The sequence below is a fragment of the Chaetodon trifascialis genome, chromosome 3 (assembly GCF_039877785.1).
Source record: "Chaetodon trifascialis isolate fChaTrf1 chromosome 3, fChaTrf1.hap1, whole genome shotgun sequence".
NCBI lineage: Eukaryota > Metazoa > Chordata > Actinopteri > Chaetodontiformes > Chaetodontidae > Chaetodon > Chaetodon trifascialis.
In genome coordinates, this window is record NC_092058.1 from 22,076,974 (window position 1) to 22,104,714 (window position 27,741).

General features: G+C 42.4%; 3 protein-coding genes and 5 non-coding genes across 11 annotated transcripts; 7 read left to right on the plus strand and 1 right to left on the minus strand.

The window, feature by feature from the left end:
* The first annotated feature begins 1,904 nt into the window (after positions 1-1,904).
* On the plus strand, positions 1,905-1,977 carry trnav-cac (transfer RNA valine (anticodon CAC)). The gene has a single exon. It is a non-coding gene; the product is annotated as a tRNA-Val (tRNA).
* Positions 1,978-2,887: 910 nt separating this feature from the next.
* trnav-aac (transfer RNA valine (anticodon AAC)) lies at positions 2,888-2,960 on the plus strand. The gene has a single exon. It is a non-coding gene; the product is annotated as a tRNA-Val (tRNA).
* Positions 2,961-3,412: 452 nt separating this feature from the next.
* On the plus strand, positions 3,413-3,485 carry trnav-cac (transfer RNA valine (anticodon CAC)). The gene has a single exon. It is a non-coding gene; the product is annotated as a tRNA-Val (tRNA).
* Positions 3,486-4,397: 912 nt separating this feature from the next.
* trnav-aac (transfer RNA valine (anticodon AAC)) lies at positions 4,398-4,470 on the plus strand. The gene has a single exon. It is a non-coding gene; the product is annotated as a tRNA-Val (tRNA).
* Positions 4,471-4,646: 176 nt separating this feature from the next.
* Positions 4,647-4,718, minus strand: trnad-guc (transfer RNA aspartic acid (anticodon GUC)). The gene has a single exon. It is a non-coding gene; the product is annotated as a tRNA-Asp (tRNA).
* Positions 4,719-7,099: 2,381 nt separating this feature from the next.
* Positions 7,100-11,620, plus strand: ift52 (intraflagellar transport 52 homolog (Chlamydomonas)). 2 transcript variants are annotated; one of them, XM_070959713.1, is made up of 14 exons: positions 7,100-7,158; positions 7,544-7,714; positions 7,853-7,940; positions 8,151-8,280; positions 8,389-8,464; positions 8,624-8,695; positions 8,789-8,915; positions 9,008-9,091; positions 9,205-9,273; positions 9,360-9,514; positions 9,596-9,683; positions 9,809-9,917; positions 10,044-10,189; positions 10,271-11,620. In XM_070959713.1, the coding sequence occupies exons 2-14, from the start codon at positions 7,596-7,598 to the stop codon at positions 10,310-10,312; spliced, it is 1,305 nt and encodes a 434-aa protein (XP_070815814.1). In that variant the 5' UTR covers positions 7,100-7,158; positions 7,544-7,595; the 3' UTR covers positions 10,313-11,620. The 2 variants fall into 2 exon arrangements, with proteins under 2 accessions (XP_070815814.1, XP_070815815.1); XM_070959714.1 differs by having other exon boundaries at positions 7,116-7,403.
* A 558-nt stretch (positions 11,621-12,178) lies between these two features.
* mybl2b (v-myb avian myeloblastosis viral oncogene homolog-like 2b) lies at positions 12,179-18,543 on the plus strand. 2 transcript variants are annotated; one of them, XM_070959186.1, is made up of 15 exons: positions 12,179-12,415; positions 12,838-12,934; positions 13,032-13,103; positions 13,190-13,282; positions 13,395-13,615; positions 13,743-13,875; positions 13,960-14,019; positions 14,196-14,411; positions 15,366-15,638; positions 15,720-15,862; positions 16,196-16,295; positions 16,385-16,495; positions 17,062-17,178; positions 17,263-17,394; positions 17,496-18,543. In XM_070959186.1, the coding sequence occupies exons 1-15, from the start codon at positions 12,396-12,398 to the stop codon at positions 17,622-17,624; spliced, it is 1,917 nt and encodes a 638-aa protein (XP_070815287.1). In that variant the 5' UTR covers positions 12,179-12,395; the 3' UTR covers positions 17,625-18,543. The 2 variants fall into 2 exon arrangements, with proteins under 2 accessions (XP_070815287.1, XP_070815288.1); XM_070959187.1 differs by having other exon boundaries at positions 12,301-12,415; positions 14,199-14,411; positions 17,496-17,772.
* Positions 18,544-19,330: 787 nt separating this feature from the next.
* Positions 19,331-26,287, plus strand: rpn2 (ribophorin II). Of its 2 annotated transcripts, XM_070959037.1 has the most exons (18): positions 19,331-19,398; positions 19,736-19,926; positions 20,081-20,176; positions 20,412-20,587; positions 20,707-20,782; positions 20,926-21,060; positions 21,159-21,335; positions 21,424-21,542; positions 21,896-22,001; positions 22,322-22,413; positions 22,510-22,624; positions 22,808-23,002; positions 23,089-23,175; positions 23,286-23,381; positions 23,835-23,910; positions 24,288-24,417; positions 25,057-25,153; positions 25,614-26,287. In XM_070959037.1, the coding sequence occupies exons 1-17, from the start codon at positions 19,386-19,388 to the stop codon at positions 25,106-25,108; spliced, it is 1,932 nt and encodes a 643-aa protein (XP_070815138.1). In that variant the 5' UTR covers positions 19,331-19,385; the 3' UTR covers positions 25,109-25,153; positions 25,614-26,287. The 2 variants fall into 2 exon arrangements, with proteins under 2 accessions (XP_070815138.1, XP_070815139.1); XM_070959038.1 differs by lacking the exon at positions 25,057-25,153.
* Positions 26,288-27,741: the final 1,454 nt, after the last annotated feature.

The window sequence follows — 27,741 nt, forward strand, 5'->3', positions numbered from 1 at the left end:
AAATTGAAGGCAACACACCTGTCTCACTGCAGCAGTCTCAGTCCACATAAACAGCATCTGGCTCTGGCTCACCAGCTCTGGCTCACCAGCATCAAGGCCAGCCCCCTCACCAGTGGTTAGGACAGAGTTGAGAACTTGGCCAAATTCATTCCCAACATTGGTCATCCATGTGGCTGGGTTCTCAATGCCACCTGCAAGATTTTGGTGATCTACAGACAAAATTAACATACATCTCAAAAATTATTAAGCACGTTAATAAACATGAATGAAATCAAGTTTACATGTACCTTCTTAGTGGAGTCAAGCTTCAAGATTCTGCCAAATGTTTAATTAATGACTGTTACGGCCGGCTCATAGGCCGCAACAAATAAGGGAGATGCAGACAGGCGGCTCCAAAAATTAACAAAAGTTTATTAAATACTGCAAACAATAGATAATGCGATGGGGTGTGGAAATCAGTATCAGTGGTGTGTGAGGGTGCATGGATGTGTTGTATGGTATGTGGTGCATGTTGTCAGTGCAAAACCAAAAGACAATAACTCAAAACGCAAAAGGCAGCATGGCGTGGTGGAGACCGACAAGAGCGTGGCAGCAGCCCGCTGCTGCTGCTGCGGTTGACGAGCACGAACCCCCACCCCCACGCGGACTGGGCAGGCGGCTTAAGTACCCTGGGAACACTGGCCAGGTGTTCCCAGTTACTTGATGTCTTCCTAGCTCCACCCAGATGAGTACCTGCAAGACAGAGCACACACAGTACCCTCAAAGGACTAAGGCCCTGGGGCCGTCACACACCCCCCCCCCATAAAGTCAGGGTCCCAAAGGGAACCCTGGCACAGACCAGTCCACTACTATCATTACAGCTATACTCCATAATTACAACCATAACCATAACTGCCTTTTAAATAAACCCTGAATATAAACAAAATAACAGAATCCAAACTCTTAACATAATATAATGCAAAAGCAATCAAAACACCTCACCGCTTATGTTCCCCACAACCCCCTCAGCTTCCACTCCATCCCCTGCAACTGGATCCGTGAAGCTTTTAAGGAGAAGGAAGGAAACCTAGGAGGATGGAACACTACAGAGAGCACATAAACAACACTACACAACACGACTAAAAAGGAGCCCGGGACAAGGCATCCGCCACCACATTGTCCTATCCCTTGATGTGGCGAATGTCCAGGCTGTATGACTGGAGGAACAGAGCCCAACGGACGAGCCTTTGGTTAGGAGTCTGCAAAGAACTGAGGAAAGTTAAAGGATTATGATCTGTAAAGATGCATTAATCTCTTTCTCTTCAACTGACATTTCAGTTCCTTTCAATGCTGACAATAAGATTTACTGACACAATATTACTGACAACAACAACAAAAATGTTTAGAGATCAAAAAGCCTGCTTACCTATCGGAACTGAGTGGAAGGTCATTAAATATATATTTAAATATATATTGTCTTTGGGCAGCAATATTTCTCTTGTTTGTTTTCATGCCATTGCAGTCCAGCAGTTGACATGAGAGGAAGAAGTTTCTTATATGCGTAGTCAGTCTAAATAGAAGGATGAAAATGTGCAAATTAATACAGTTTAACAATTTGATGTGGCCTCAGTCAGTCCCGGTGAATGTGGTCTTGTGGGTGTGTTTCAGGGGATCCCAAGATTCCAGTGTTGTATCAGGTGGAACGCACAAGAGATGGTCACAGTTTAGCAATGCGCTCTGTCAAGGCCATCCCACACAGAAAGCCTATATTAATCTGCCAAATGTCCTTCCACATGCAACAGGAGAGCCCCCTGCAGCACCACATCAAAAGCACATCATTTGCAGACTTTTCTTAATTTTTGTCAGTACATGGATCATTTCTCCTTTGCAGATTTTTTTCTGCTGCATATTTTGGACCTTCTGAAGTTTCCGTAGTGTAGTGGTTATCACGTTCGCCTCACACGCGAAAGGTCCCCGGTTCGAAACCAGGCGGAAACAACTTCTTTGAACTGTGTAACACACGGACTTCACTGTACTGTAGATCGCTGCAACTTGTTTGCACTTGACACAATCGTGGTAAAAGCAGTATTGTACACTGACAATATGTCGTCTTTTCTTCAGCTACTTTTCTTTCTCGGTGAATAAATAGCAACCAAGAGTAGTACTCAATAAATTGTGAAGTGACCCAGTCCAAAAGGATGAATGTAGCTGAACTCCTGAATGAACTTTGAATTCTGTGTATGTATGTTTGAGAGAGAAAGAGAGAGAGAGAGAGAGATTTAATTATTGGTGAATCTTCAAGATAGAAATAGCAGTGTAGAAACTGAAAACTTAAGAGGGATGACACATGAATGAGGGGAAGGGCTACATACAATGTCTTAAAAATACCTGCGTATACAGGTATTACAAACTAACTTGGCCATAGAACATTAGCCAAAAATATGTTATTGACGTTTTATCATTGTCAGATTTATCAAGGCTTTGAACCCTCCAAAATGTGTTCAATTTAAATGTGTGTTTTCATACAGTACACCATGCAGGAAGTGATGACATAAAAACCTGTTGGTGTCAGTGGTGGAAGACACTTGTTTCACAAAACAATTCCAATCTGACCGATGTAAATATGACATTATGAGATGTATCAGTAAACATTATTTCGTGTAAAAAGTATTGCTGTAGCTGAGTTGGAGCGTGTTTTAACTGCTTTATGCAGTTCAGTTCAGGGTTACAAGACAAATCTGAGGGGTCCTGAGATGATTCACGGAAGAGGAAAGAAAAAGCAAAGTTCTGATCCAATGTTCTGTGCATTTGTTTCCATTTGCAGACTTTTCTCCTTTTCCTAAATTTGTCAGTATGGATCATTTCTCCTTTGCAGTTTTTTTCTGTTGCATATTGTGCGCTATTTGAAGTTTCCGTAGTGTAGTGGTTATCACGTTCGCCTAACACGCGAAAGGTCCCCGGTTCGAAACCGGGCGGAAACATCTTCTTTGATCTTAAATGTTACAGTCGTGATTCAACTCACCAATTAAGCGCGTAACAAACAGACTTTACTGTACTGTAGATCGCTGCAACTCGCTGAATCAGAGAATCCTTTATTGCCAAGTACAGTTTTACACATACGAGGAATTTGCTTTGGTGAAGTTGGTGCATGAAACATCTAGTAAAAAAAAAAAAGCTGTTAAAGTAGTGAAAAAAAAAAAAATAGCAATATAAATATATATACACAAGTCAAGTTTTTTTTTTTTTCTTTTCTTTTTTGGAAAACACAGTTTTCACAAACACATCACAGTCTGTTTTTCCAGAAAGAGGAAAGAAGACATAACAAAGATCTGATACAACATTCTGTAGGCGACATCCGTTTTCGTTGTCAGACTTCTCTTAACTCATTTCTCCTTTGTAGATTTTTTCTGCCGCATTTTTCCCATCTTTTAAGGTTTCCGTAGTGTAGTGGTTATCACGTTCGCCTCACACGCGAAAGGTCCCCGGTTCGAAACCGGGCGGAAACAACTTCTTTGAACTGTGTAACACACGGACTTCACTGTACTGTAGATCGCTGCAACTTGTTTGCACTTGACACAATCGTGGTAAAAGCAGTATTGTACACTGACAATATGTCGTCTTTTCTTCAGCTACTTTTCTTTCTCGGTGAATAAATAGCAACCAAGAGTAGTACTCAATAAATTGTGAAGTGACCCAGTCCAAAAGGATGAATGTAGCTGAACTCCTGAATGAACTTTGAATTCTGTGTATGTATGTTTGAGAGAGAAAGAGAGAGAGAGAGAGAGAGAGATTTAATTATTGGTGAATCTTCAAGATAGAAATAGCAGTGTAGAAACTGAAAACTTAAGAGGGATGACACATGAATGAGGGGAAGGGCTACATACAATGTCTTAAAAATACCTGCGTATACAGGTATTACAAACTAACTTCTTCAGTAATTGTTCCTCTCTTTTTTCTTTCTCCCGCTGCGCTTTCCTCTTTTGGGCCCCGCTATATTTTATATTTTATTTTATGTTACATTTTGCCGCTGTAGGACTGTGAGTGACAGCATCAACGGCCGCTGGTGACACAAGTAAACAAATCGTTGAGCGCTAGCACCTATTGACTGGATAAGAGTGACCCATGTCTGCCCAATCAGGTGCTTAATTTTTTGTGTCTGACCTTACGGACCAATAGAGGCCAATCCAATTTTCCATTGAATATATTTAAATTTAATTTTTTAAATTTAGTATATTTAAATTTCCGAAAATAGTCTGACCAATCAGAGGGCCCCTTCACGCTGCAGCCTAGAGCAGGGGTTCCCAACTTTTTTCTGATGCGAGGTTCTGTAGAATTGTCGTCATTTTCAGACCTCTCTCTAATGTACATCGATCGTTTTTGTGCAGATTTTTCCTGCTGCGTTGTATACCCTGTCATAAGTTTCCGTAGTGTAGTGGTTATCACGTTCGCCTAACACGCGAAAGGTCCCCGGTTCGAAACCGGGCGGAAACATCCTCTTGTTCTGATATAATTCACCAACTAAGCGTATAACAGACGGATATGTCCTGTACAGTAAATCGCTGCAACTTTTTGACGCAATCCTGGTAGCAGTGAGAAATAACTGTACGTCGTTTTTTCTTCAGCTGCTCCTCTTTCTCAGTGATTAAATAACAGCAGAAAACAAAGAACTCCCCGTCGGGGAATCGAACCCCGGTCTTCCGCGTGACAGGCGGAGATACTGTCCACTATACTAACGAGGAAAGACATAAAGAACACATGGACATACAAACAGAACGCTGGAGCTGTTCAGGTGTCATACAGGGACGTCACAGTGAAACATTTTTGTTGATGTTCAGCTGACCTGAAGCTCCCACTCTCAGTGTCTACTGGAGAGTCAAACAGGGTGGTGGGGCTGCGCTCTAACTGAAACTCGCAGCCATCTCCAATGTCTTCAGAGTTTGGAGCTCCAAGCTGTTCTGTTCCAGGTCTCGCAGTCGGTGTGATTGACGCTTCAACTGACTAATCTCTACTTAACTGCTTTCACTTGTCAAATGCAAAATGACCTTTCAACTGCCCTCTTCTCTCACTCTTCAAATGACAATACTGCTTTCAACACGTACAATCTCTTTTTCTTCAACTGACATTAATTCCTTTCCTTTCCTTTCCTTTCCTTTCCTTTCCTTTCCTTTCCTTTCCTTTCCTTTCCTTTCCTTTCCTTTCCTTTCCTTTGTTTACAATAAGACACAGTATTACTGACAACAACAACAACAACAAAAATGTTTACAGATCAAAAAGCATGTTAACCTTTCAGAAGTGGGAGGTCATTAAATATATATTTAAATATATTTTTTCTTTGGGCAGCAATATTTCTTTTGTTTGTTTTCATGCCATTTCAGTCCAGCAGCTGACATGAGAGGAAGAAGTTTTGTGTATGCATAGTCAGTCCAGATAGTAGGATGTAAAAGTGCAAACCAATACAGTTTAACAATTTGATGTGGCCTCAGTCAGTCCCAGTGAATGTGGTCTTGTGGGTGTGTTTCAGGGGATCCCAAGATTCCAGTGTTGTATCAGGTGGAACGCACAAGAGATGGTCACAGTTTAGCAATGCGCTCTGTCAAGACCATCCCACACAGAAAGCCTATATTAATCTGCCAAATTCACATCTTCTGTGGCAATTCTTTTTACCTGTCTGCCTTTTTAAATCTGATCCTGTGGAATGACGTTTTGAAGCAGTCAGCATTATTTATTTCTAATGTCATACTGGATTCAATTAATACATTTTAAGAAAAGTCTGCTTCCTCTTAATTTCATAAATAGGAGCACAATTTGCAGAAGTAAATAAAAAAGACCATATCACTGCACTCAGAGGCCTGAGTTTGGTTTTGACCTACCACCTCGTGGATGCACTCAGCAACTCAATAGAATCACATATTTGGAACATCACATCTACCACATATGAGAGAATTTTTATTCTCTAACTTCAGTAAGAGACTAATTATTCTCTGGCCACTTATAACCAGTACAGCAACCAATTAAAGCATGTGTCGATATCAGACATATTTCTAGGATGATGTGATAATCAGTCAAAGAAAAACTATTGATCAGTCATCTAACTGACTAGATATAAACATACATCATAAGTCTCTTTCGCCTGTCAGATTAAAAGCCCTACACTCAAGAAATGAATGGGTTCCCCATGATAATGATAACAATAATTAATAATCCTAATAATTATTATAATAATAATGTTTTTCCCACTTCTCATCTAAATCTAGCACTTAACCCTGCCACCAACATATGAACTGAATAACAATCATGTAGCATTAAGTGAAAGTCCATTCTTCAATGTGGCAATTTGAAGTTTGATACCTTATGCACTGTAATAATTACTAACATAATGTATCAGTAGTAGTGGCATGGTATTGTAGTAATTTTGACCGCATGCCACAGTAAATTCTTTCTGTTAATTGACATTGCATTTGTTTTAACACTTAATGGCCATACTGTATTTACTTTAATTCCCTAATTTATACAGTATAAATTTGTGTTATAAATGCTGTAGCTCCAATCACGGATATCTACTTTTTTTTTGGGGGGGGGGGGGGGGGGGGGGGGGGTTTCTGTCTTACACATCAGATATGTTTCTATGGACCTTTGCAGTAGGCTACTTGCCTTTTTTTTTAATTTTAGCTTTTTTTTTTTTTCTTTCCATTTTACTGTGTCTAACACTATGGCAGATTTCTGCATGTGAAAACCTACATGTCAGTCCGCTCTACTAATGTTAGTCTATAGGTGATGAGTTACAAAATAGTTTACATTTGTTTTGCAAAGCTCATTATATAATCAGTCACTAAATTAAAAATGCGCCCAATAGTTCTCCTTTAAGTCCTTTTCTGTGTGCTCGCTATACACCGTCCGGATGTAGCACGGTGCCCTCGCAGTTGAGTTCCGCTCTTTATCGTTCCGTCAACATAACGTCAATAACTATCTAACGTCATTACAAATATCGGTTTTCAGCATTTCTGAATCAGTTTAGAATTGTGGATAACTGCCGTCCTTGTGTGAATCCATGTCTTCACCCATCCCTGACGTTCCTGGTTTTGCCACAGTGCTGCACGAGCTGTGTGGTTGTTAAGCGGTTAGCGCCCTTGGTTACCACTTTTCACCCATCATGCACCACTGCTGGGAGAGCTTTGAAAGGTAACTTGGGCAACGTCAACCTGTTAAAATAAGACAACACAGCGGAATTGGTGGAAATTAATGTTATAGGTGAACAGTCAGCGTAGCTTTCTACTATCCACTTTATTAAATGCACAGAAAAGAGAAACATTATCAGTAAGCCTCCACCTCCGACGGAAGTTAACGACGCCTAGCTATTAGCTACATGGCTAGCTAGCGTCGATGAACGCAAGCCGTTACTTCAGTGCCCAAGAATTAGCTCGTTTGTGAGTCAATACTGTTCGAATATTCATGGGAATGTCACCATGCTAACTCGATCACAAATTAGTTAAAGTAGTTTTAAAGTACTGAAGACTATACTTAGCAAATGACTTTGACTTTAACTTAATGTCACAACCTGTTTCAGGGTGCATGGATGCAAATAAGAGCGAACGTTGGTAAGTGAATCCAATCAAAGAATGGAGAAGGAGCAGTACACGTCTGTTGTCTTCAATTTTTCGAAAAGAGAGCTCTTTTCTACGAACAATGGATACAAATCCCTGCAGAAAAGACTAAGAGCTCAATGGAAAATACAAAGGTATGATGTTTGGGGTATAACTCTACCCTGTCTCTACTCTCTCGGGCAACTTTCTTTGACTTAATTGACATAATTTTCCATAGTTTTACAGTACTTTTGAGGAACCCCTCAGTGGCTAATTATAGCTATCTTACCCAGTATGAAGGAAGAGCTGTCTTTGGAGAAGCTGAAGGGTGTCAAGTTGTGGATAACTGCAGGCCCGAGGGAGAAGTTCACAGCATCAGAGGTGATGTATCAAAAGAGAAACAAAATGGCATTTTACAGTTAAAAGTAATATCATAAATGTGCTAAAATACATGTTGTTAATTTCTTTTTAACAGCAATTGACATGGGAGATGGTAGACATGGTTAGCTTACCAGCCACAGCAAAATGAACTTTTACTGTGCTGCTTTTAAATTCTGCACATTTCCACACTGTTGTCCCGCTTTCTCTCAGCTGGAGGTACTGAAGCACTACCTGGACGGAGGAGGAAATGTCCTGGTCATGCTCGGTGAAGGAGGAGAAATGAAATATGACACCAATATCAACTTTCTCTTGGAGGAGTTTGGAATAATGGTCAACAATGGTGCATATTGGGATTTGTTGAAATGACAGTTGACATCATCTGTGCACTTTGGTGTTTGTGTATTGAATTCTGTGCTGTTGGATTTCTTTCTCTCCATCGCTGCTGCAGATGCTGTTGTGAGGAATGTGTATTACAAATACTTCCATCCTAAGGAGGCGCTTGTGTCCAATGGTGTGTTGAACAGGTTTGTTATCACAGCATGTTTTCTTTTTACAACACACCCATTTTGTACTGAATATTCCAGTATGCCTCTGAGTGTTTGTGCCTATAAATATGCATTCAAATTTAGTCTAATTAACATACTTCACTTAAAGTCACAATGTTCTGCCTTTTTTTTCTTCAGAGAGATTAGCCGGGCTGCTGGTAAAGTGGTCACAGGAATCATTGAAGATGAAAATGTTGGAAACAATGCACAGTAAGAGATTTGCTTTCATTCCTGTCTTCTATGTGATGTACTGCAGCTAGTGTTTTGCAGAAGCTTTGAATGCAAACTGTGGTCTTTGTGTAGGGCTCTTACATTTGTGTACCCATATGGTGCCACACTGAGCGTGATGAAGCCTGCTGTGGCTGTTCTTTCGACTGGCTCAGTTTGCTTCCCCCTCAACAGGCCCGTCCTGGCCTTCCATCAAGGAAAGGTCAGAGGCACAATGTTGTTTTTATATTCATTCCCAGACTGTATAATACTACTTAGGACGTGATGTTGGAAGATGTTTTATCTCTTATGAAGGGTGCTGGCAAGCTGGCAGTGTTGGGTTCCTGCCACATGTTCAGTGACCAATACATAGACAAAGAGGAGAACAGTAAAATCATGGTGAGTGCAGTTAACATTTAAATATGCTTGGTCCACTAATATATCAGACAGGTAGAAGAGTATTCTGCTCTGTTGTGGAGCTTGTCAAGCGTAAATGTGCTTTTACATTCCAGGATGTTGTGCTCCAGTGGCTCATGACTGAGAATATTCAGCTCAATCAGATTGATGCTGAAGACCCAGAGGTAAGGAAGTGTTCTTGAGAGGAGAAAGCATCACTAATATTGTCTTTTAAATAAGCCAACACCCATCTTGTCCTTTTGCCCCTTAGATTGCAGATTACACCATGTTGCCAGACACCGGGTGCTTGTCGGAACAGCTCAGAGTGTGTTTACAAGAGGGTGATGAAAACCCCAGGGACTTCACCTCTCTCTTTGATATGTCTCTGTTCAATTTGTCAACTGACACCTTACCCCAGGTCATCAGGTGAGAATGCAAAATACACCTGAGCATGTCGCTGCTCTCTGATTCTTTAACACTGAAACATTTTTAAAATGTTTTCTGCAGTGCTTATAAGCAGCTTAATGTCAAAAATGAGCCACTTCAGCTGATCACACCACAGTTTGAGACCCCTCTGCCTCAGCTTCAACCTGCTGTAAGTTTCAGTCCCATCGTTAACATCCATTTCTCCAGTCATATGCAGCTGAAATGTTAAGGAAGTAAACATTTTGCTCTTAAGTCCAAAAACTTTAAACACAAGAAGTGGGTGTCGTCTTTTAGGTCTTTCCACCAGCCTTGAGTGATTTGCCTCCACCCATGCTGGATCTGTTTGATCTAGATGAAACGTTCTCTTCTGAGAAAGTGCGACTGGCACAGCTCACCAATAAATGTAAGTTCAATGTTTTACTTAGCAAAATGATTCACTGGTTAGATTTAAACAGATGATAGAAGGTCCTACTACATATATCGGTTTCCTTTTTTTTTTTTTTTTTTTTAAAATCGGTTCCATTCACAGGTACAGACGATGATCTAGAATTCTATGTGCGAAAATGTGGGGAAATTCTGGGGGTGACACCAAAGTTGGATAAAGATCAGAGGGATGCCAAGCACATCTTGGAACATGTTTTCTTCCAGGTTGTAGAGTTCAAGAAACTCAATCAGGTGAGACATTCTGAAAACTCCTGCCATTAAATTGTATCTTGTATTGAAGGCCTCCTCTAAATGTAAATTTCCCCCCTGCAGGAACATGACGTTGACACAGAGGCACGATTCACTCCGTTGTGATTGGATTCATGAAACATGATTTTCAACTCTGCCTTTCAATACAGTGTACCATGACCAAGCAGATGACTATATTTTTTAGTAGAGGAGGTAAAAAGACTGTTGTTGTAGTAGTAGTAATTGAGGACTGTGTATCAACATGGCACTGTGCAGATTAGGAGCTGTATATAAGTTCATCTTTATATCTTCTGTTGTATTCCATTTTGGAAAGAAATTGTAAAATACATTTAAATAAAATAATACTTTTATTATTGCTTGCTTTGCTAAAGACATTTACATGAATCTTTGTTGTCAACTAAACAGAGCATCTTAGCTTCATGTGTACATGCAGAGTTTTAAAATCCATGTCAGATTATCCTCAAGTATGGTGGCTGCAGAGGCAGACAATCATGTACGCCTGATAACCTCCTACGTCTTCCTTCCAAACCTTGGAATTCTTCCATGTTGAGGGTTGTGTAGAGGGACATTCTTGGCCACGTCAGGGAGAAACTTCAGCGACTGAATGCTGTGAAGACTGGGGTTTTGGACTTGAGGTTAGCTCCACAGCGCTGGACTCCATGTAGGGTTTGGGGCTGTTGCTCTCCGGTTTGATCAAAGACACATCCCATGGCATTTGAAAAGCCGGGACATCACTGTACAGCTGGTCAAAACAAGCAGCATTTTTCTGCTTTTGAAGGAGCATGAAGGGAGTGGAGGACTTTCCCTGTGAAGGCACAGCCAGGAGACAGTTGTTCATCTCTTGAGCGTTGAAGCTGCTCATTGAAAAGGCCTGAGAGGGAGAAATGGCGTCTGATGACAGGCAGAGAGAAGCCAGGATGGACTGTCTGCCGTCAGATCCATCAGCCACGGTATCATTTGCTGCTCTTGTGGTGGACAGTTGTTCCAGTGACAAAGCAGACAGCAAACTCTGTTCCTCAAAAAACCTTCTGTCAAGCACTGATGGAGATGAAAACTCAAAACTTTTCATATCTGGGAGGTAAAATGTTTCATACCAGTTGGAATTAGATCATTTGATAAGACTATAAGAATGAATAAATACATTTCGGGAATAAAACCAGTTTTCTTACCTTTAATAGCAAAAGCTTGCTCCATTGTTTCCTTTGGGTCTGTGAGTGTCGGCTGAACTCCAGGTGGGTTTTAAACTGCAGAAGCTGCTTGTTAATTGACCCAGCTGGAGGCTGAGCAGGTCATCAGACTGGAGGAGGAGTGGAAGCATTCAGCCTGGTGGAGCTGCCACATTTCATTTGTGATCACTTTTTGTTTTCATGTTTTTTTGATTAACATTTTAAATAAAAAAGGTATTTGGATTATATATGTTACGTTTTTAATTTTTTGTTGTTCTAATAAACCTAAACTTTTGGCTGAGCACTCAAGTAAATAAATCTGGGACTCAGGACAACAATTTATATAACATTATCAATAAATGAGATTACTGATTTTTCGTAATCCTAACTGATATTATAAACATTTAATTGTTTCTTTAAATTGTTTTCCATTTTGCTCATTTTACCTAGTTTTTATTTAGTGTGTGTGTGTGTGTGTGTGTGTGTGTGTGTGTGTGTGTGTGTGTGTGTGTGTGTGTGTGTGTGTATGGGGGGGGCGTTATACATGGAAATGTATAGGACTGAGCATGTCAATATGTCGTAAAAGCAAAAGTAGAGCTATGACGCAGCATAACCCTGCCGAGTAGTCCTTGGAAATTTAACTTTTTTGTCAGGACAATAGGACGAGCATTTTTTAGTGAAGATTTTATTTTGAAGCTCGTACCGGAAGTTCTCTGTACAGCTGCTTGACCCTACGCGCACATCTAGTGCGCATCGACGTCACTATCCGGTTTCGACGATAGAGAAGGGCGCGAGATAGGAATCCAGGAGCGCGGACAAACTGGGCGCTCCTCTCCAGCAGGGTACAAGCAGCAACATTACCATTCAACACCACAGCTCCGAGAATCCTTCACCACCACTGACCTCTTAAAGACGAGAAACCCGAGGAATACGACGGTATAATACCGAATGTACATGTACATGACGGGTAACGGCAGCAGGACAAATTACCGTCTGACCGTAAACAACAGAAACAGAGGGAAATGTCTTGGTGGTCGCGCGGGTAAGATGTTGATCTTTGTTATCCGAATTGACAGTAACATGAGCAGTGTTTATTTTACCACAGACGAGTTTAACGTTAATTCATGTCACAGTGTTAGTGGCAGTCAGTTGGCTCAGGTGAAAGGTTTGCTTTTTGACCCGTTCCTGTAGCTTCTGACGACTTCACGGACTGTGCCGCCCTTTTCCGGAGAGTCACGATCAGCAGGATTCAGTGGCCGATTTAACGCAGACACTCTTTGTGTTAACTACAGTTTTCTCAATGACCACGTTACTTTGTCAAACGGAAGTTCATGGCAGGGATCGCCGCTAAAAAATAAACCTGATAGTCAACTTTTCCTCGCCGCACCACAAGGGCGGGTCACAGGCTAGTCTCTGCTTTCACTGTCAGCTTTATCGGGCTCATCACAGCTGTGTGTTTCTCAGAGAGGATGGAGAGGAGGCCATGAATCAAGACACCGACTCTGATGTGGCAGAACAGAGAGATGGTGGGAAAGTGAAGGTGAAATGGACACAAGAGGAGGTGATTTACTTGTCTCACTCGTTTGCATGCCTGTCAAAGCAAGTACTGGCTCAGTAGGACAGCAGACATAAACATGCACATTTGTTTGTGTTTACAGGATGACAAGCTCAAGGCACTGGTTCAAAAACTGGGAACAAATGATTGGAAATATATTGCCAGCTACATACCAGTGAGTTTGATTGCCTTTTTGTGGTTGCTCATAGTAAGCTTTATAGCTTAGCTACTTTCTAATCCCATCCCATTTGTTTTTCTCAGAGTCACACTGAGCACCAATGCCAGCACCGTTGGTATAAGGTCTTGGATCCAGAATTGATTAAAGGTCCTTGGACCAAAGAGGAGGATGAGAAGGTAGGTGACATGTTAGCTTAGCAGTGCGGGTTTTTAAAATCGGACTGAGAACAGCAGATCCAGCGCGATTCATCAGGAGTTGTGACTCAGATGTCTTCCCCTCATTCCTCAGGTCATAGAGCTTGTGAATCTTTATGGCAACAAACAGTGGGCAATGGTAGCCAAACATCTGAAGGGCAGACTGGGGAAGCAGTGTAGAGAGCGCTGGCACAACCACCTCAACCCCAGTGTGAAGAAGTCATCGTGGACGGCAGAGGAGGACCTCATCATCTACAAGGCTCACTGCCTGCTCGGAAACCGCTGGGCTGAGATCGCCAAGCTGCTCCCTGGAAGGTAAAAACTCCTCATCGGTGCTATGGTCAGCTCAGAGGATGCCTGTGGAGGCGTTGCCATGGTTTTGTGTGTGTAAAAAAAAGCCTCGCCTCCTGCAGAGGATTCATGTTCCAATATTTATTCACAGGACTGATAATGCAGTGAAGAACCACTGGAATTCCACCATCAAACGCAAGTTAGAGATGGGCTTCTATGCCGGTGAGGTCTTCAGGCCAAATGAGCTCGAGGAGCTGTTGGCCCGTGTTAATAAAGACGTGCAGGTGAGCTGTCTCTCCACGATGTTCTCCTCCAATATTGGATGCATTGTTAAAACGTACTGATAGAAAATCTTTTTTTTTATGTAGATGCCCAGTTGCTCTCAAGATGGAGCAGAGAAGGACCCAGAGCAGCAAACACATCCTTCAGTAAGCAAACAAGCACAGCAATTTGAAAAATATCTCAGTTTATACACGGGGTTTAGATCATTTCATCTCTGCCAACAGGCTGGTTTGAATGAAGTCTACAGAAAGACTGCCTGTGCTACACAACAGTGATCATGTCTTTAATGTCAGTGTTATAATAGATATCTACCCTTTTCCAGCAGTTGCAGGAGCCGCCGGTCTCAGCCTCTGTTAAAGTCGACCCAGGCGAGGCAGGACCGTCAAAGTCTGTGTCCTCCCCAAAGGACAGTTTAAGCCCCAAGAATGAGACGGACAGCACAGGCGAAATGAGCTGCTCCAGCTGGACGGTGGACAGCTCCGGCTTTCTCTCCCCAACTGGCCCAGCGCTGAAGGAAGTGCTGGAGATGGTGGATGGCGTAAGTATCCCTAATAACCGACCAATAGCACATGATTTAAGTATGTATGCTGTGGCTGATACTACTCATCGTTGCTGCTGCAGTGCAACCTCTTTTTACCCATCAATGACAAATGGTGCTCGGATACAAAAAGGGACTGTTTACTAGTTTGTGCTGTGCTAATATATTGCCATTATTGCAAGATGCAGTGGCATGAAAAAGTTTGGGCACTCCTGGTGAAAAGCATAAAGTTAAAGATGAAACATAACCTCTATGCTTTGGTCACAGTCATCATCAGGAGAGGCCAAGTGATGCAAATTTCGAGGCTTTAAAAATACTCCTACTCCTCAAACTCTGTCCCAGCACTCAACAGCCATCGGCCCCTCCAAGCCGCTGCCCAGCACCCTGACCACTCTCACCACCAACTGGACTGGAGGGTTTACTGCAGGAGGGTTACATGTGATTGTTCACAGTTAGCTGTGAGTTACTTAACATTATGGTAAATCGCCCTCAGTGTTCTAATCTGTCAAAATGATGGAGGGCTGTCAGGTTTTTGTGTCGCTGTTTTAGAAAAATGAATCACTGGTGGAATGTATTCAGTTAACATGACCCCTGCTCTGGAGTGGTGGTGCACTGTTCTGTGAGGCAACACCTGCACGAGTATGTCCTTCGTGGGAGAGTCATCAGGAGAAAACTTTCCTGCATCTGAAGCACGAAACTGAGCAGCAGATGTCTTCAAAGGAACACCTTTTGTTGGTGTCAGTGTTACTGCGCACTGGCCATGCAGGGTGCCAATACTTTAGTTTTCTGTTTATTTGAAACTGTAAAAGATGAACATTAACTTTTATGACCTTTTACCTTTTACTTCCCCACATTTATCTAAGCACAGGAAACATGTTAAAACACAAAGCTGTAATATTCCAGAATAGTGACCAAAAGTCCAACTCACAAGTAAAATGTCTCCTCTGCTCTCAGGACTTCGATGGTTGGTGCAACCTAGCAGCCTTTGACCTGCCTGAAGACAGTCCGAGCCCGGAGCGCCACCAGTTCCGCCTGGAGGGCAGCGCCTTGCAGGAGCTAAGCAAAGGCAGCAAGGGGGAACTCATCCCCATCTCTCCGAGAGGGGTCACACCGCCCTCCATACTGAACCACCGGAGCCGAAGACGCATCGCCCTGTCTCCTGATGCCAATAACTCCATGACTCCCAAGAGCACTCCTGTCAAAATCTTGCCCTTTTCTCCATCTCAAGTAAGTCCTTTAATCCTGTAGCACTGACTCATTGCTCATGATGTCACAGGAGATGGTCCTCTAACTAATGTGTTTTTTCAGTTCCTCAACATGTGGACCAAGCAGGACACGCACGACCTGGAGAACCCGTCCCTCACATCCACACCAGTGTGCAGCCAGAAAGCTATTGTTACTACACCGCTACAGCGTGATAAGACTCCGCTCACTCAGAAGGAGAACTCAGCGTGAGTGGTCTCTACCTAGGGCCTGATTCCACTTTGAAATCTCTGATCAAACCTCCGGTCTCCTCTCATTCTTCTTTATTAGCAAAGATCAGCTGAACATCTCATGCCAGTGTATTTCATATCACATCAACATCTGAATGTGATCAGCTTCGTACTTCTGAATCAGGATGTGTTGCTTGTGATGTGCAGGAAGCTACAGCTGCTCATTGAACGTGTCGGATACATTTCATACATTAAGCTGCATTTTGAGGTTGTAATGCAGGTTGTGGACATTAGTTACTTTCAAGTGTCTAAAGGTGAACCTAATAAGATTCACATTTTGTTTTCATGTAGATTTGTTACACCCAACCACAAGTCCGAGCTCTGTACGACCCCACGAACTCCAACGCCATTCAAAAACGCCATGGAGAAGTACGGTGCTCTGCTGCCTCTGGTGAGTGCCTGCGACCGTCAGTGAAGAGCAGCGAGTTCAGTTTGTTTTCATCAACCCTGCGTTAACATGGTTTTTCTGTGTAATTGTAGCCTCAGACTCCGAACCTTGAAGACGACATAAATGAGGTCATCCTAAGAGACGCTGGGATTGACTTGGTTGTCGTACGCTCGACTCCACCTGAGCAAAGGCGCAAAACAGCGGTAACTATGACTCTACTGTAACACTTAACAACAAGCAAAGTGGTTCAGACTGAGCTGCACATCACTATCTCAGCCAATCAGCAACAGGTGGTGTTCATGCTTTTGTTCAGAACAAGGGGAGGGCGAGGAGAGACAGGGGAGGGGCAGATGGAAATATCATCTCTCACTAATGCTGTTGACGGTTTGTAGATGTTGAATCGGAAAGTTTGACTGCTTGGAAACCTTGAGCGCTTGCTGATTTTCAGCTCTGTACAGCTTCACACCTTGGAGCTGTACATTACAATGACAGTTTTCCACTGCTGATCAGCAGGCGGCTACACGGGAGCAACTCAGTGAAATCCTGATTTCACACACTTAACCCAACCAGATATTTCTACCTCTCTGCTGCCAGAGCCATTCACAAATGCTTTGAGCTAATATGTGTTAGTTTCCACACCAGAACACTGATGAAGCTAACGGGAACAGCTCAGTGGCCTTGCTCCATTTTTGCCTGGACAGAATTTGTACCTTAGTATTGCTTAAGCTGTTTATTCATATCTCCGTTTTTTCACCATCTTTGTCCCCAGCATCGGCCTCCTATGAAGAAAGTGCGTAAATCGTTGGCCCTAGATGTCGTGGACTGCCCGGTGACATCTACATCCAAACGCAAATCCCTCAAAACTGAGGCCAAATACAGCATCAAGGTAAACAGCGTGGAAATGTGTTATTCGTCTGTCTCGAGGTTGGATGCAGCCTAATTCTTTTTTGTCCCACTTCTTTGGCCACAGGAAGAACCTGTGATAGTATCCCTCAGCTCCTCCTCATTTTGCACTAAGCAGCATGAGAATATTTTGGATCAGGGCTTTCTTTTGGGGCCAAGTGACAGTGCCATATTTCCCAGCATGGGGCCCCCGATTCTGGTAAGTTCCACCTTTAACCTTGACTAATCCTCATCAATGGAGTATTTTAACATGACTTTTCTACTTGAACCTAATTCTGTGTTTTTTTTCTCTCTCCTCAGATGTCAAAAGAATGGGAGACAGTCGTTTGTGGACAAACTAAAGACCAGCTCATAATGACGGAGAAAGCAAGACGCTACCTTCGCTCGCTAAAATCCCACGCTCCCAACCGGGCCCTGATTCTGTCCTGAGACACCAACATGTTCCACATACACAGCTTCATCTTGTTGTTTAGTCTCCCTGCTGTTTGCTGTTGTAATCTGTGGTGGAGAAAAGAACATGCCATGTGTAGGTTTAGTAAAGTTTTTGAACAAGTCATCAACAATCAAGCTCTGCCACTGAGAGAGAGAGAGAGAGTGATGCTTTCAGGTTTAGTCTCATTCCTGTGGCGTCGTGTGAGACGTTAATCACAGGTCATGGTATTGTTGGCACCTAAACATGTTTGAAAAGAGACGGTAAAATTGAAAAATCACGGTTATGTACTTTTGCTATCATTGAAAAGACGTGCTTTTACATTGCATAATGTGTCTGTAATGTAACAGTTTTTTAAAGTGTGGAGAGTACAGACCCCCCCGGTTGCACCTCTGTATCTAAAGTGCTGCTGTAAAACTAGAATATGGAGTGTGTTCAGCCTGGTTGATCAGTAGTGCGTCTAGAGATAAGGGATCCATGTTGAAAATGTTAAGTGAACATTGTCTTGTTGTAACAGCAGTTTAACATGTGTATAGATTTATATGTCTCAATATACATTTGGAGCAAAAGCCTCACATGGGGAAAATTAGACATCTTCTCCAGATAGTAAGTGCAGCACACGTCAATAATCCATCAAGGTGGCTTTCTAATTATTGAGGTCAGTGATGAATATACTGGGAACAGTTTTCTGCTGTATCCAAGTAGCTGAAATGTAATGGAGGCATGAAAGCCTGATTAATGGGGTGCCCAATCTTTTCCACTTGTATTGTTATGATGTTATGTGGTTCCCTTAACTGACCGACTTCCTGTGCAAAGTGTCACTGCCCGCTGTGCTGGCATTATGAAAAATCATTAATAATTAGGAATTTGACATAAAGAGCATTGCACCTCACAAAAAAATAAAACAGCATGAACAGCAATTTATATTGTATTTTTAAGTTAATTTTTATGTTTTTTGTTGTTTTTTTCTGCTAGAAAAATCTAGCAGGCCAAATCAAACCTTATGACATATTTCCCGCTGGCCCAATCTGGTCAGTCCTGCTCTGCCAGTATTGATTTTGAGGGTATTATGTTCTTTGTCACTGTTTGGAAGTGTCTAGCGTTGTATGTTTTTACTTGATCTTACAACATTTTGTTAAAAACTTTAATAAAATGCCAATATGTCCAATACACATTTTCCCTCCTAATTATGAGCACAGAGCAGCTTAATAATTACTGCATTTTAAATGTAAACCTGCCATCTGACATTTGAGTGGTTGTGTTATAACAGGCTCAGCTAAGTGAAATGATGTGCTCAACAGGTGAATGAAGACTAACAGGATTGTCTTTGACAAGACTAGTTTTCCAGCTTTTAATCAGCTTTTTTCAGAACCCGTCCATACTTTCCATCCACATGTGATTTGAATTCAACAGACACTTTCTTCAGAGAGATTTTTTATACAGTACATATAATTAATGTATCACAATTAATCACAAATGGTTCTTAACATAAAACATTACGCCAGTTTATCAAATGATTCACGCTATTACCATCTAATTATCATAATAATTATGGCAATAAATTGGTAATACAATTGCGATTAAATCATCATTCTTATTTTTAGATGGCACAGCCTGATGTTGTGTGTACGTGTACTTAAATCGCTTTTATTTTGAAATGTCAAATATACAACCGGATATTACACTTCTGGTGACAGCTCGCTCTGTGAGACACCGGAAGCAATCGTCGGTTTTGGTGACGCTGCATAAGACGGGAAGACATGGACCGGTTTAGTAAGTGAATTATTTATTAAATTTTTAATATAACGATAGATAGGCGTTTTCGTCGTGCTATTTAGATATTATATGATATTACGGAATTGCCACTTTTAGATTTGGTGGACAATATCCCTCACGGCGCAGTCTGTTGCCTCCTGCTGACGGTAGCTAGCTTGCCTCGCAAGTTAGCTCAACCTGCAATGAGCTGGCGATCGTTATTTCAATGAATGAATACATATCGTAATAAGAGAGTGCAAAAGAAAAATGCATTATTGTTCCCTTTTCTCTGTGGTAATAGATAAATACACCTTTCGACCAGCCCGAAAGTTAAACTGTGTAACTGTGACCGCAGGGCTGTTCGGGTTGTTCCTCCTCAGCCTGGCTCTTGCTGGAGCTCAGGCGCTCACACCGGCGCACTACCTCTCCCTGTCTGATGTGGCCCGACTGCAGAACCTCCTGAGCCAACAGTCCACCGACCTGGAGTCCGCATACTACTCTGCTGTTGGACTGACCAAGCTTGGAGCAACTGTTCCCGATCACAAGGTAAGAAAGTCACGCCATTATGCGGGTAGTAGTTCTGATTATAGAAGCGTGGTCTCTTAAGATGAACACTAAGGCACCATTCAATAGTATCATTAATGCATATAACACGAAATGTTGATCTTTTTTGCCTTAAATATGTGGTTTTTGTTCGTAGGGAGTATGCCAGTTCGTCAAATCCCAGCTTGACCCCACTAGTATTGACTCTCTGTTCTTTGCTGCTGAGACCAGTCAGGCCATTTCAGGATGTGAGGTATGAACATATTGTTCCTGCTTTGGCCTTCATATCTGTCCCACTGCCATTCATTATATTAAAACGTGTTTTTTGGTGTAGATAAGTCTTTGGTTTGGGCAATATAGAAGAATTTCATTTCACAATATTAAGAAGACCTTGCTCTCATATGTAATTGCTTCATGGCATGAACGTGCAGTGCTATATTGCAAACCCATAAGGGCCAAACTTTGAAATGAGATTTTTGTTCACATAGATCCCTGTGTCCAATGAAACCCGTGACATCCTCCTGGCAGCAGTCAGTGAAGACTCGACCATGACTCAGATTCATCGGGCCGTGAGCGCAATCAGCTCCCTCGGTCTTCCTCTGGCCTCCCAGGAAGTTGTGGGTGCCTTGACGGGTCGCATCAACAAGGAGGACAATGTTATGGCGTAAGTGTTAGTGGTGCTGGTTAGGCAGTGCAGTAGCATTCTGTGTAGAGGGTCCTGCAGTGGTCACGAGCAAATAATCTGAGCAGTTTAATTTACAATTATATGTTCTCTTTGGACAGTATCACTTTGGCTCTGCACACAGCTGCCCGTCTCTCCCAGCAGGCAGAACTTGGAGGAATACTGGAGGAAATTGAGGTGAGCTCTTTAAATTCCAGCAGGTGGTGCTGTGTCACTGTTTTTTGATTTACAGCAAGATAATTATGTACAGAGGTGTTTTTTTTTGTTTTTTTTTTGAGCATAGTCAAGTTTTGACACATTTTTTGCATTTTTCTGCTCAGGACCTGACGGCTCGTTTGGATGATCTTGGTGGCATCTACCTTCAGTTTGAAGAAGGACTTGAGGCGACTGCCCTGTTTGTGACTGCTGCTTATTCCCTGTCAGATCATGTGGATATGGAGCCCCCTCTGAAGGAGGTTTGTTATTTGTTCATCAGATGTTACTTCAAGTTTTGGCTTTTCTCTGCATGTATTCTCTTTCTTTGAAACTGACAGAAGATGTATTTTCCACACAGGACCAGGTCATCCAGCTGGTGAACTCTATCTTCAGCAAGAAATCCTGGGACTCTCTGGCTGAGGCCTTCAGTGTGGCAAGTGCTGCAGCTGCACTCTCCAACAACCGCTTCCATGTGCCGGTCATCGTCAGTGCTCAGGGACCAGCCACAGTGTCCCACAGCCAGCCAACCCTGCAGGTACGGATGTTGCATCTGGGCCTAGCGACAGTCCTCTGCATGGTTTCTAATCACCTCATAGTGACACTTTTCTCTGTCCCATTCACAGCTCCTTGTTACTGATGTCATGTCTCAACCTCTGGCCTCTGCCAACGTGCTGGTGGAGTCTGCGTACGCTGTGGGCTCCAAGAGCGTCATACTCAGCCAAGCACCTTTCACACTTAATGAGTATGTATCATTAGAGAGACAGCTGTTAGCTTTACACTATTTACCCTGAAAATGATCCCAAAAATGAAGAAATATACACACATGACCATTTGTACCTCATTGCACAGCCCACAAAATGTTCTCAGAGTTCACACATCACATAAAGGTTACTGTTGATCCATTCAGATTATGTTTAAAGGTATATTATGTTTAAAGGTATATTGTACAGGATTTACCAAAGGGGGCGGGGGGGGGGGGGAGCATAGTATACCTTTGAACCAACCACATTCAGTTACTACAAGATATACCATTGATCAGTACTTCCTGGTTTTAATAGAACATACACTATTATTCTTTTTTTCCCTGATTTTCAGTGGCATCTTTGAACTGAACTTCATGTCCAACCAGCCAGCCAGTGGGTATTACCAGTTTACTGTCGCAGTGACCGGAGATAGTCGGCTGGTTGCCAATCATGTTGAGGTGAGGTGACAGTCGATATCAGAGACATAACAATAAGTAAAGTGGAATCTTTCAGCCAGTGGTTCACTGGATACACAGTGCTTTTTGTGTATGTGGTCATACTTACCTTTTAAAGTGTCTTTGGTTTGAATTGCCTCTGTGTGGAAAATGATGTAAATGAAAATATGCCATTCATCACAGGTCAGAGGTTGTGGCTGCATTCCATTCTAGAATGGCGGTCAACCTGAAAATCATTGTAGTCAGTCTTTGTTGAGGGATTTCTATGCCTCTGTCATGTACTTAATTTTTTAAATTTGTGTCATGACTCTGTCCACCTGTAGCTTAAAGTGAAGGTGTCCACTGAGGTGGCTGTCACTAACATGGACCTGTCTGTGGTGGATAAAGACCAGAGTATCGGCACAAAGACCAGCAGGTAAGGAGACAAGTTTTCCATGTGAAGCCCTTCTCTCTGACCCCGCTTAGCATGAAAACATTACATTAAACGCTTTTCTTTTTTGCAATGACTCAGGGTGGACTATCCCTCCAAAGCCAAGAGCTCCTTCACAGCAGACAGCCACCAAAACTTCGCTATGTCCTTCCAGCTGGTTGATGTCAACACTGGAGTGGAGCTTACCCCTCACCAGGTGTGTTATCATCATCAGACATCAGCACTTCATTTGGTTTCATAATCACTTTTACCTCCATGCAGTTGTTTTATTTTACACGCGGTTGGCCAGAGCAATCATGAAAACAGCAAACCACTGTGACCAGTTAGGAAATATTGAGCTCTATTTCAGATTATGACCTATTTATCGTCTCTGTCCCAGACTTTTGTCCGGCTGCACAATCAGAAGACTGGCCAAGAGGTTGTGTTTGTGGCTGAACCCGACAGCAAGAATCTCTACAAGTTTGAGTTGGACACAGCAGAGCGGAAATCAGAGTTTGACTCCATCTCTGGTACCTATTCCCTCTACCTCATCGTTGGGGACGCGACCCTGGAGAACCCCATCTTGTGGAATGTGGTGAGTGTGTGTTCAGACGTGGTGGTGGTAATGAGGATCAGGCGGCTGATGTTTGGCTCTAAAATTGAGTTGTAATCTTTTAAAAGGCTGATGTTGTCCTGAAGTTTGTGGATGAAGAGGCTCCAGCTACCGTTCAGCCCAAGACTCTTTATGTACCCAAACCAGAGATCCAGGTAACACTCACATACTCCTTTATATCAGAATTTCTGCATGCTGATGGGAAATCAAGCCGCATGCGGGAGCTCCCAGTCCAGCAGTTTAATGTCTCCTCTTGTCTCTGCAGCACTTATTCAGAGAACCAGAGAAGAAGCCTCCCACGGTGGTTTCCAATACCTTCACTGCACTCATCCTGTCTCCCTTCCTGCTTCTGCTCATCCTGGTAATATTGCAGATCTTGTGCACAGTGGCTTCCTGTTTTAGTTAACTGTCGGGCAACTTATTTATGGACATTATTTAGAAATTAATTGTATTTAGAGGCACACCTAAAAACAAACCTACTTCCGTTATTGATCAAAAGCTGTTTTAATCGAGCGTTAAGCTTTGTTATTACTGTTGTATGCACTGTGTTCCCAGAAAAGCTCTTCAGTCAGAAGCCTTCATACGCAGTGAATGAGGCTCCAGTACTGTGTGAATATAATGCTTGTTTTAATTTGGAATCACAAAAGCTACGGTGTGTTCTTTTCTCTGGCATTTGCAGTGCTGAGTAATAGTAATTGTTGCAGTGGATCAGTGCATTGTGTGTTAGGTGGTAAACAATTTTTCAGCCCTTTTGTTTGCAGCCCTTGCAGGGGATGAAAATCACATTGTCTTTTATTCCCCCTCTCGTCTGTAGTGGTTTAAGCTCGGAGCCAACATCTCCAACTTCAGCTTCTCTCCCAGCACCATTCTGTTCCATGTAGGACACGCAGGTTAGTCCCAATCTCTGAGATGAAGTGTTTATCACAGACGTGATGAATTGCAGTAATGACCGTGTTTGACATTGTGCATTATCATAATTAATTTCAGAAATACATTATTCATGAAATTCCACAAATTAAGTCTCGTTCTGAATTGTCCCCACCAACTGCAACCTCTCACAAACAGCTGAGCTTTCAGCCAAATTTAGCAAAAATTTTCACAGAATTTCCAGAAAATCTGCCAAAGAAAAATGTAATTAATGTATGTTTCCGTTCGCTATACATATTCAAATCATTATGCTTATTCTAGAAATGATTAAAAAGTTATTTTCCAGCAGCTGTTTCGTTTGGATGTTCATGCTCAAGCTTGCTGGGTTGTTTCTTTTCAGCCATGCTCGGCCTGATGTACGTCTACTGGACCCACCTGAACATGTTCCAGACTCTGAAGTACCTGGCGATTATTGGCGGTGTGACCTTCCTCGCTGGGAACCGCATGCTGGCCCAGAAAGCAGTCAAGAGGTATGTCTCCCGATGGCGCCTGGCACAAATAGTTCCTTGTGATGTTGTCACCATACCAGAAAAAGTATCAGTACTTTTGACAACTGTAGTTCCTCGAAAGTCTTAATCCCAGAGAGACAGCCTGGCCCCTCTCAGACGATGAGGACTCTGGTGCTTTGAGGCCTCTTGGTCGTTGTAGCCTTAAACCTGAGTCAAAGTGCCTATTCCACATCGGCAGCTCCTCAGTGGATCCCCAGAGACTGATTTCAATGCCAGGCTCTCTGCCAGGAGAGCTCATGCGTACTTGTACCAGGAAAGAAGTGCAGCAGCAGGATGTGCAAGAGTGATGATCTGAGTGGGCAATTTCTTCACCATCAATATGTAGAGCCCTCACAGAGCCAGAGTGAGCAATTTGCAGCCTCTGTCAGAGACTCCCGACGTCACTCTGTAATTGTTCGCTTTTACTTCTTGCTTTTACAACAGCCCATTTAATCCTTTCAAGCAAGTCGAATATTGCAATTAATGATTTCCCAAATGTCATTTTGCCAGCGAGGACTTTTTGTCCCTTATGTCCTGCTAATCTCTGTCTCCGTGCAGCTGGTGCCAGTGTCTTTTTAACCCCTCTATCCACACCTCGCTGTCTCTTTATTCCTTTTTCAGGATTGCTGCAGAGCAAAGTAGTAGGTTGGCAAAGTATAGGAGCCTACGATAAAGCCCTCATTTGTAACAAATGAGTCGGTCGTGCTTCCAGGCTGAAGTAAGGGCGCCCTCATAGACTGCATCCACAGTGCATATCAATATTGGCTGGCAGCGTGCATGGCTGTGCGGTGCTCACTCATTCTAACACCGAGTGTTCACATGTACTTGCCGCCTCCCCCCAGTTTACCTCTCACTCATCTCACCATGATCATTACAGCCATAGCCATGCCAGCACTTCGGTAATCCCTCCATTGTGGTCTAACACCCGTGGTCCTGGCTGTGCCATTACATTTGAGTGTGATGTTTTGTGTTCATGAGTCAAGCTATGCATCGTCCAGATCCGAGACATTTGTCATGACACTTTCCTCGTGTGCAGTTTCGTCTGGATGGGTGCGCATTAAAATGCATGGTCGATCCCTTACATGACATGTCGAAGATCAGATGTTAAATATAGACACAGAGGTTTTCGTTCATCTGCTGTTGTCACTAAAGTTTGTCTTTTTTTCTGTCCTCCACAGAATTGAGAAAAAATAAGGGCAAGAAAATTAAAAGAGGACACTGACAAAGCTCATTATTTGTTTCCAAGGAGTCATTCAACAATGCATCAAATCAGACTTTAAACATGGTGTTGCAGTTCAAGAATCCAATCGGCAGTCTAAACTCGCAGTGTGTCTGTTGCCAAACGGAAGAAATCGAGACATCACAGCGTCTCCGAGGACAAGCGCTCACTGACAGATACTCCTACTGAGGGCTGTAAAGCTACTGATCATTGCACTTCATCTTCCTGTGAGATTTGTTTTCTTATTGTCCAACATGCCAGTGTTTTCTAAGTGAGCTGGGATTTTTATTTGTGGTCTCTTGATGGATTTTTCGTTGACTTGTGGTTCTCTTTTTTTGTACATTCCTCTCTGTTGTCACTCAGTGCCCATATCACCTCATAACAGAAGCTGTTGGTCAGCGTGTTTCAGCTGATAAAAACCATTGGCGGTAGCACTGATACCTTGATCGTTACTAACTATGCCAGTGTGTTTGCCTGTTTGGTGCATCAGATGTGTAAGGGAGGCATTAGTCTCCTGTTTGATACAGATTTAGTGTCCCCAAGAAAGATTGTTAATAATGAAATATGGGCAATTTGAGGGTGTGATGTTTTTGTAATGAAGGAGAGGAAATAAAGAATCTGAGGTGAATTTAAGTTTCTTGTCTTTTTTTGAAGTAGAGAAAAATAAGAACCCAGTATGTTTTCTGTCCAAGGTTAATGACATCCTGAGTGTTTCTTTTAAAGGGACTGAAGCTGTGAAGGTTGAGCTGCAGGAGAATACGTATTGAGACTCTTGAATAAAAATTCCAATAACTGTAGAAGTTCCCTCTTTGTGTTTCCTCAGTGAGGGGCTAACTAAAAAAAAAACAAACAAAAAAAGACCGTAACTTTTAAAGAGCCACTTGATTTGGAGAACCCAGACTGCTGAAGTTTCATGTCAACTTCATCTATACTTGAATACATTTTTTCACTGAGTGAGACTTGTTTTGTCTCTGTGTCAAAGTCACATTAGGAAATGATGCATCTATGGCCTGTATGGAGTGGCATGGACAACCACTAACAGTGTACATGTAATACAAGTGTCAGGGCACACCCACACTTATCCCTGCTCATATGACTGCTCAGAAGTGACAATCACAGGGTAATGTTAACAAGTAAAGCACAGAGCAACAGCAGCATATGTAGAGAAGAGTCATAAAGTAAGCAAACTGACTTGATAATGCCTGTTAGACAGCAATATTGAGATCTAAAGTTTTTCATTTAGAAGTGCAAGCAGGGCAGCACATTCTCAAAGTGCTCAGAGTCCTGACAAGAGGTCAAATGAAGCAACGTAAGTACAAACACCTGTGTGTAGGAGCTGCAAAGCTCCTGAACACTTCCTCAGTCAGCGTCTTTCTGTCGCTGATGTGCTCCTCTGTTTTCTGTTGAGGTTGGAACAGTTTGGATCATTTAACATAGAGAGTCCTGTCCTGGCCAGAAGGGGGCGGGGCTCAGCTGGAGAAAGTGATGTCACACACATGGGCTTCAATCAGGAACTGACAGCATGCAAATCAGAGTCTGCTGACTGTGGGTGCGCTGTGGGTCAAACTACACCCAAACACTTCTGATGAAGCAGATTAGCTTTTGAACCTAAAGATGCTTTTTTTCTTTTTTCTTTTTTTTTTTTTAATCTTTTGATTGCTGCTTATGTTGTTCAAAAACATATACACATTGTAATATTAACAACAAGTACTTCGGATTTGAAGCAAAGTTTTCAGAGGCTTAAAAAAATCATGAAAACACTGTAAAAGTACACACACACACACACACACACACACACACACACACACACACACACACACACACACACACACACACACATATATACACTCACATATATACACACACACATACATACGTTTGTGTGTGTGTGTGTGTGTGTGTATATATATATATATACACATACACATATATACATACATACACACATATACACACACACGTGTATGTATGTATGTATGTATGTATGTATGTGTATATACACACACACACATAAATTCATACATATGCATGCGTATGTATAAATATGTATATATGTATAATATACATATATACACATATTATGTATA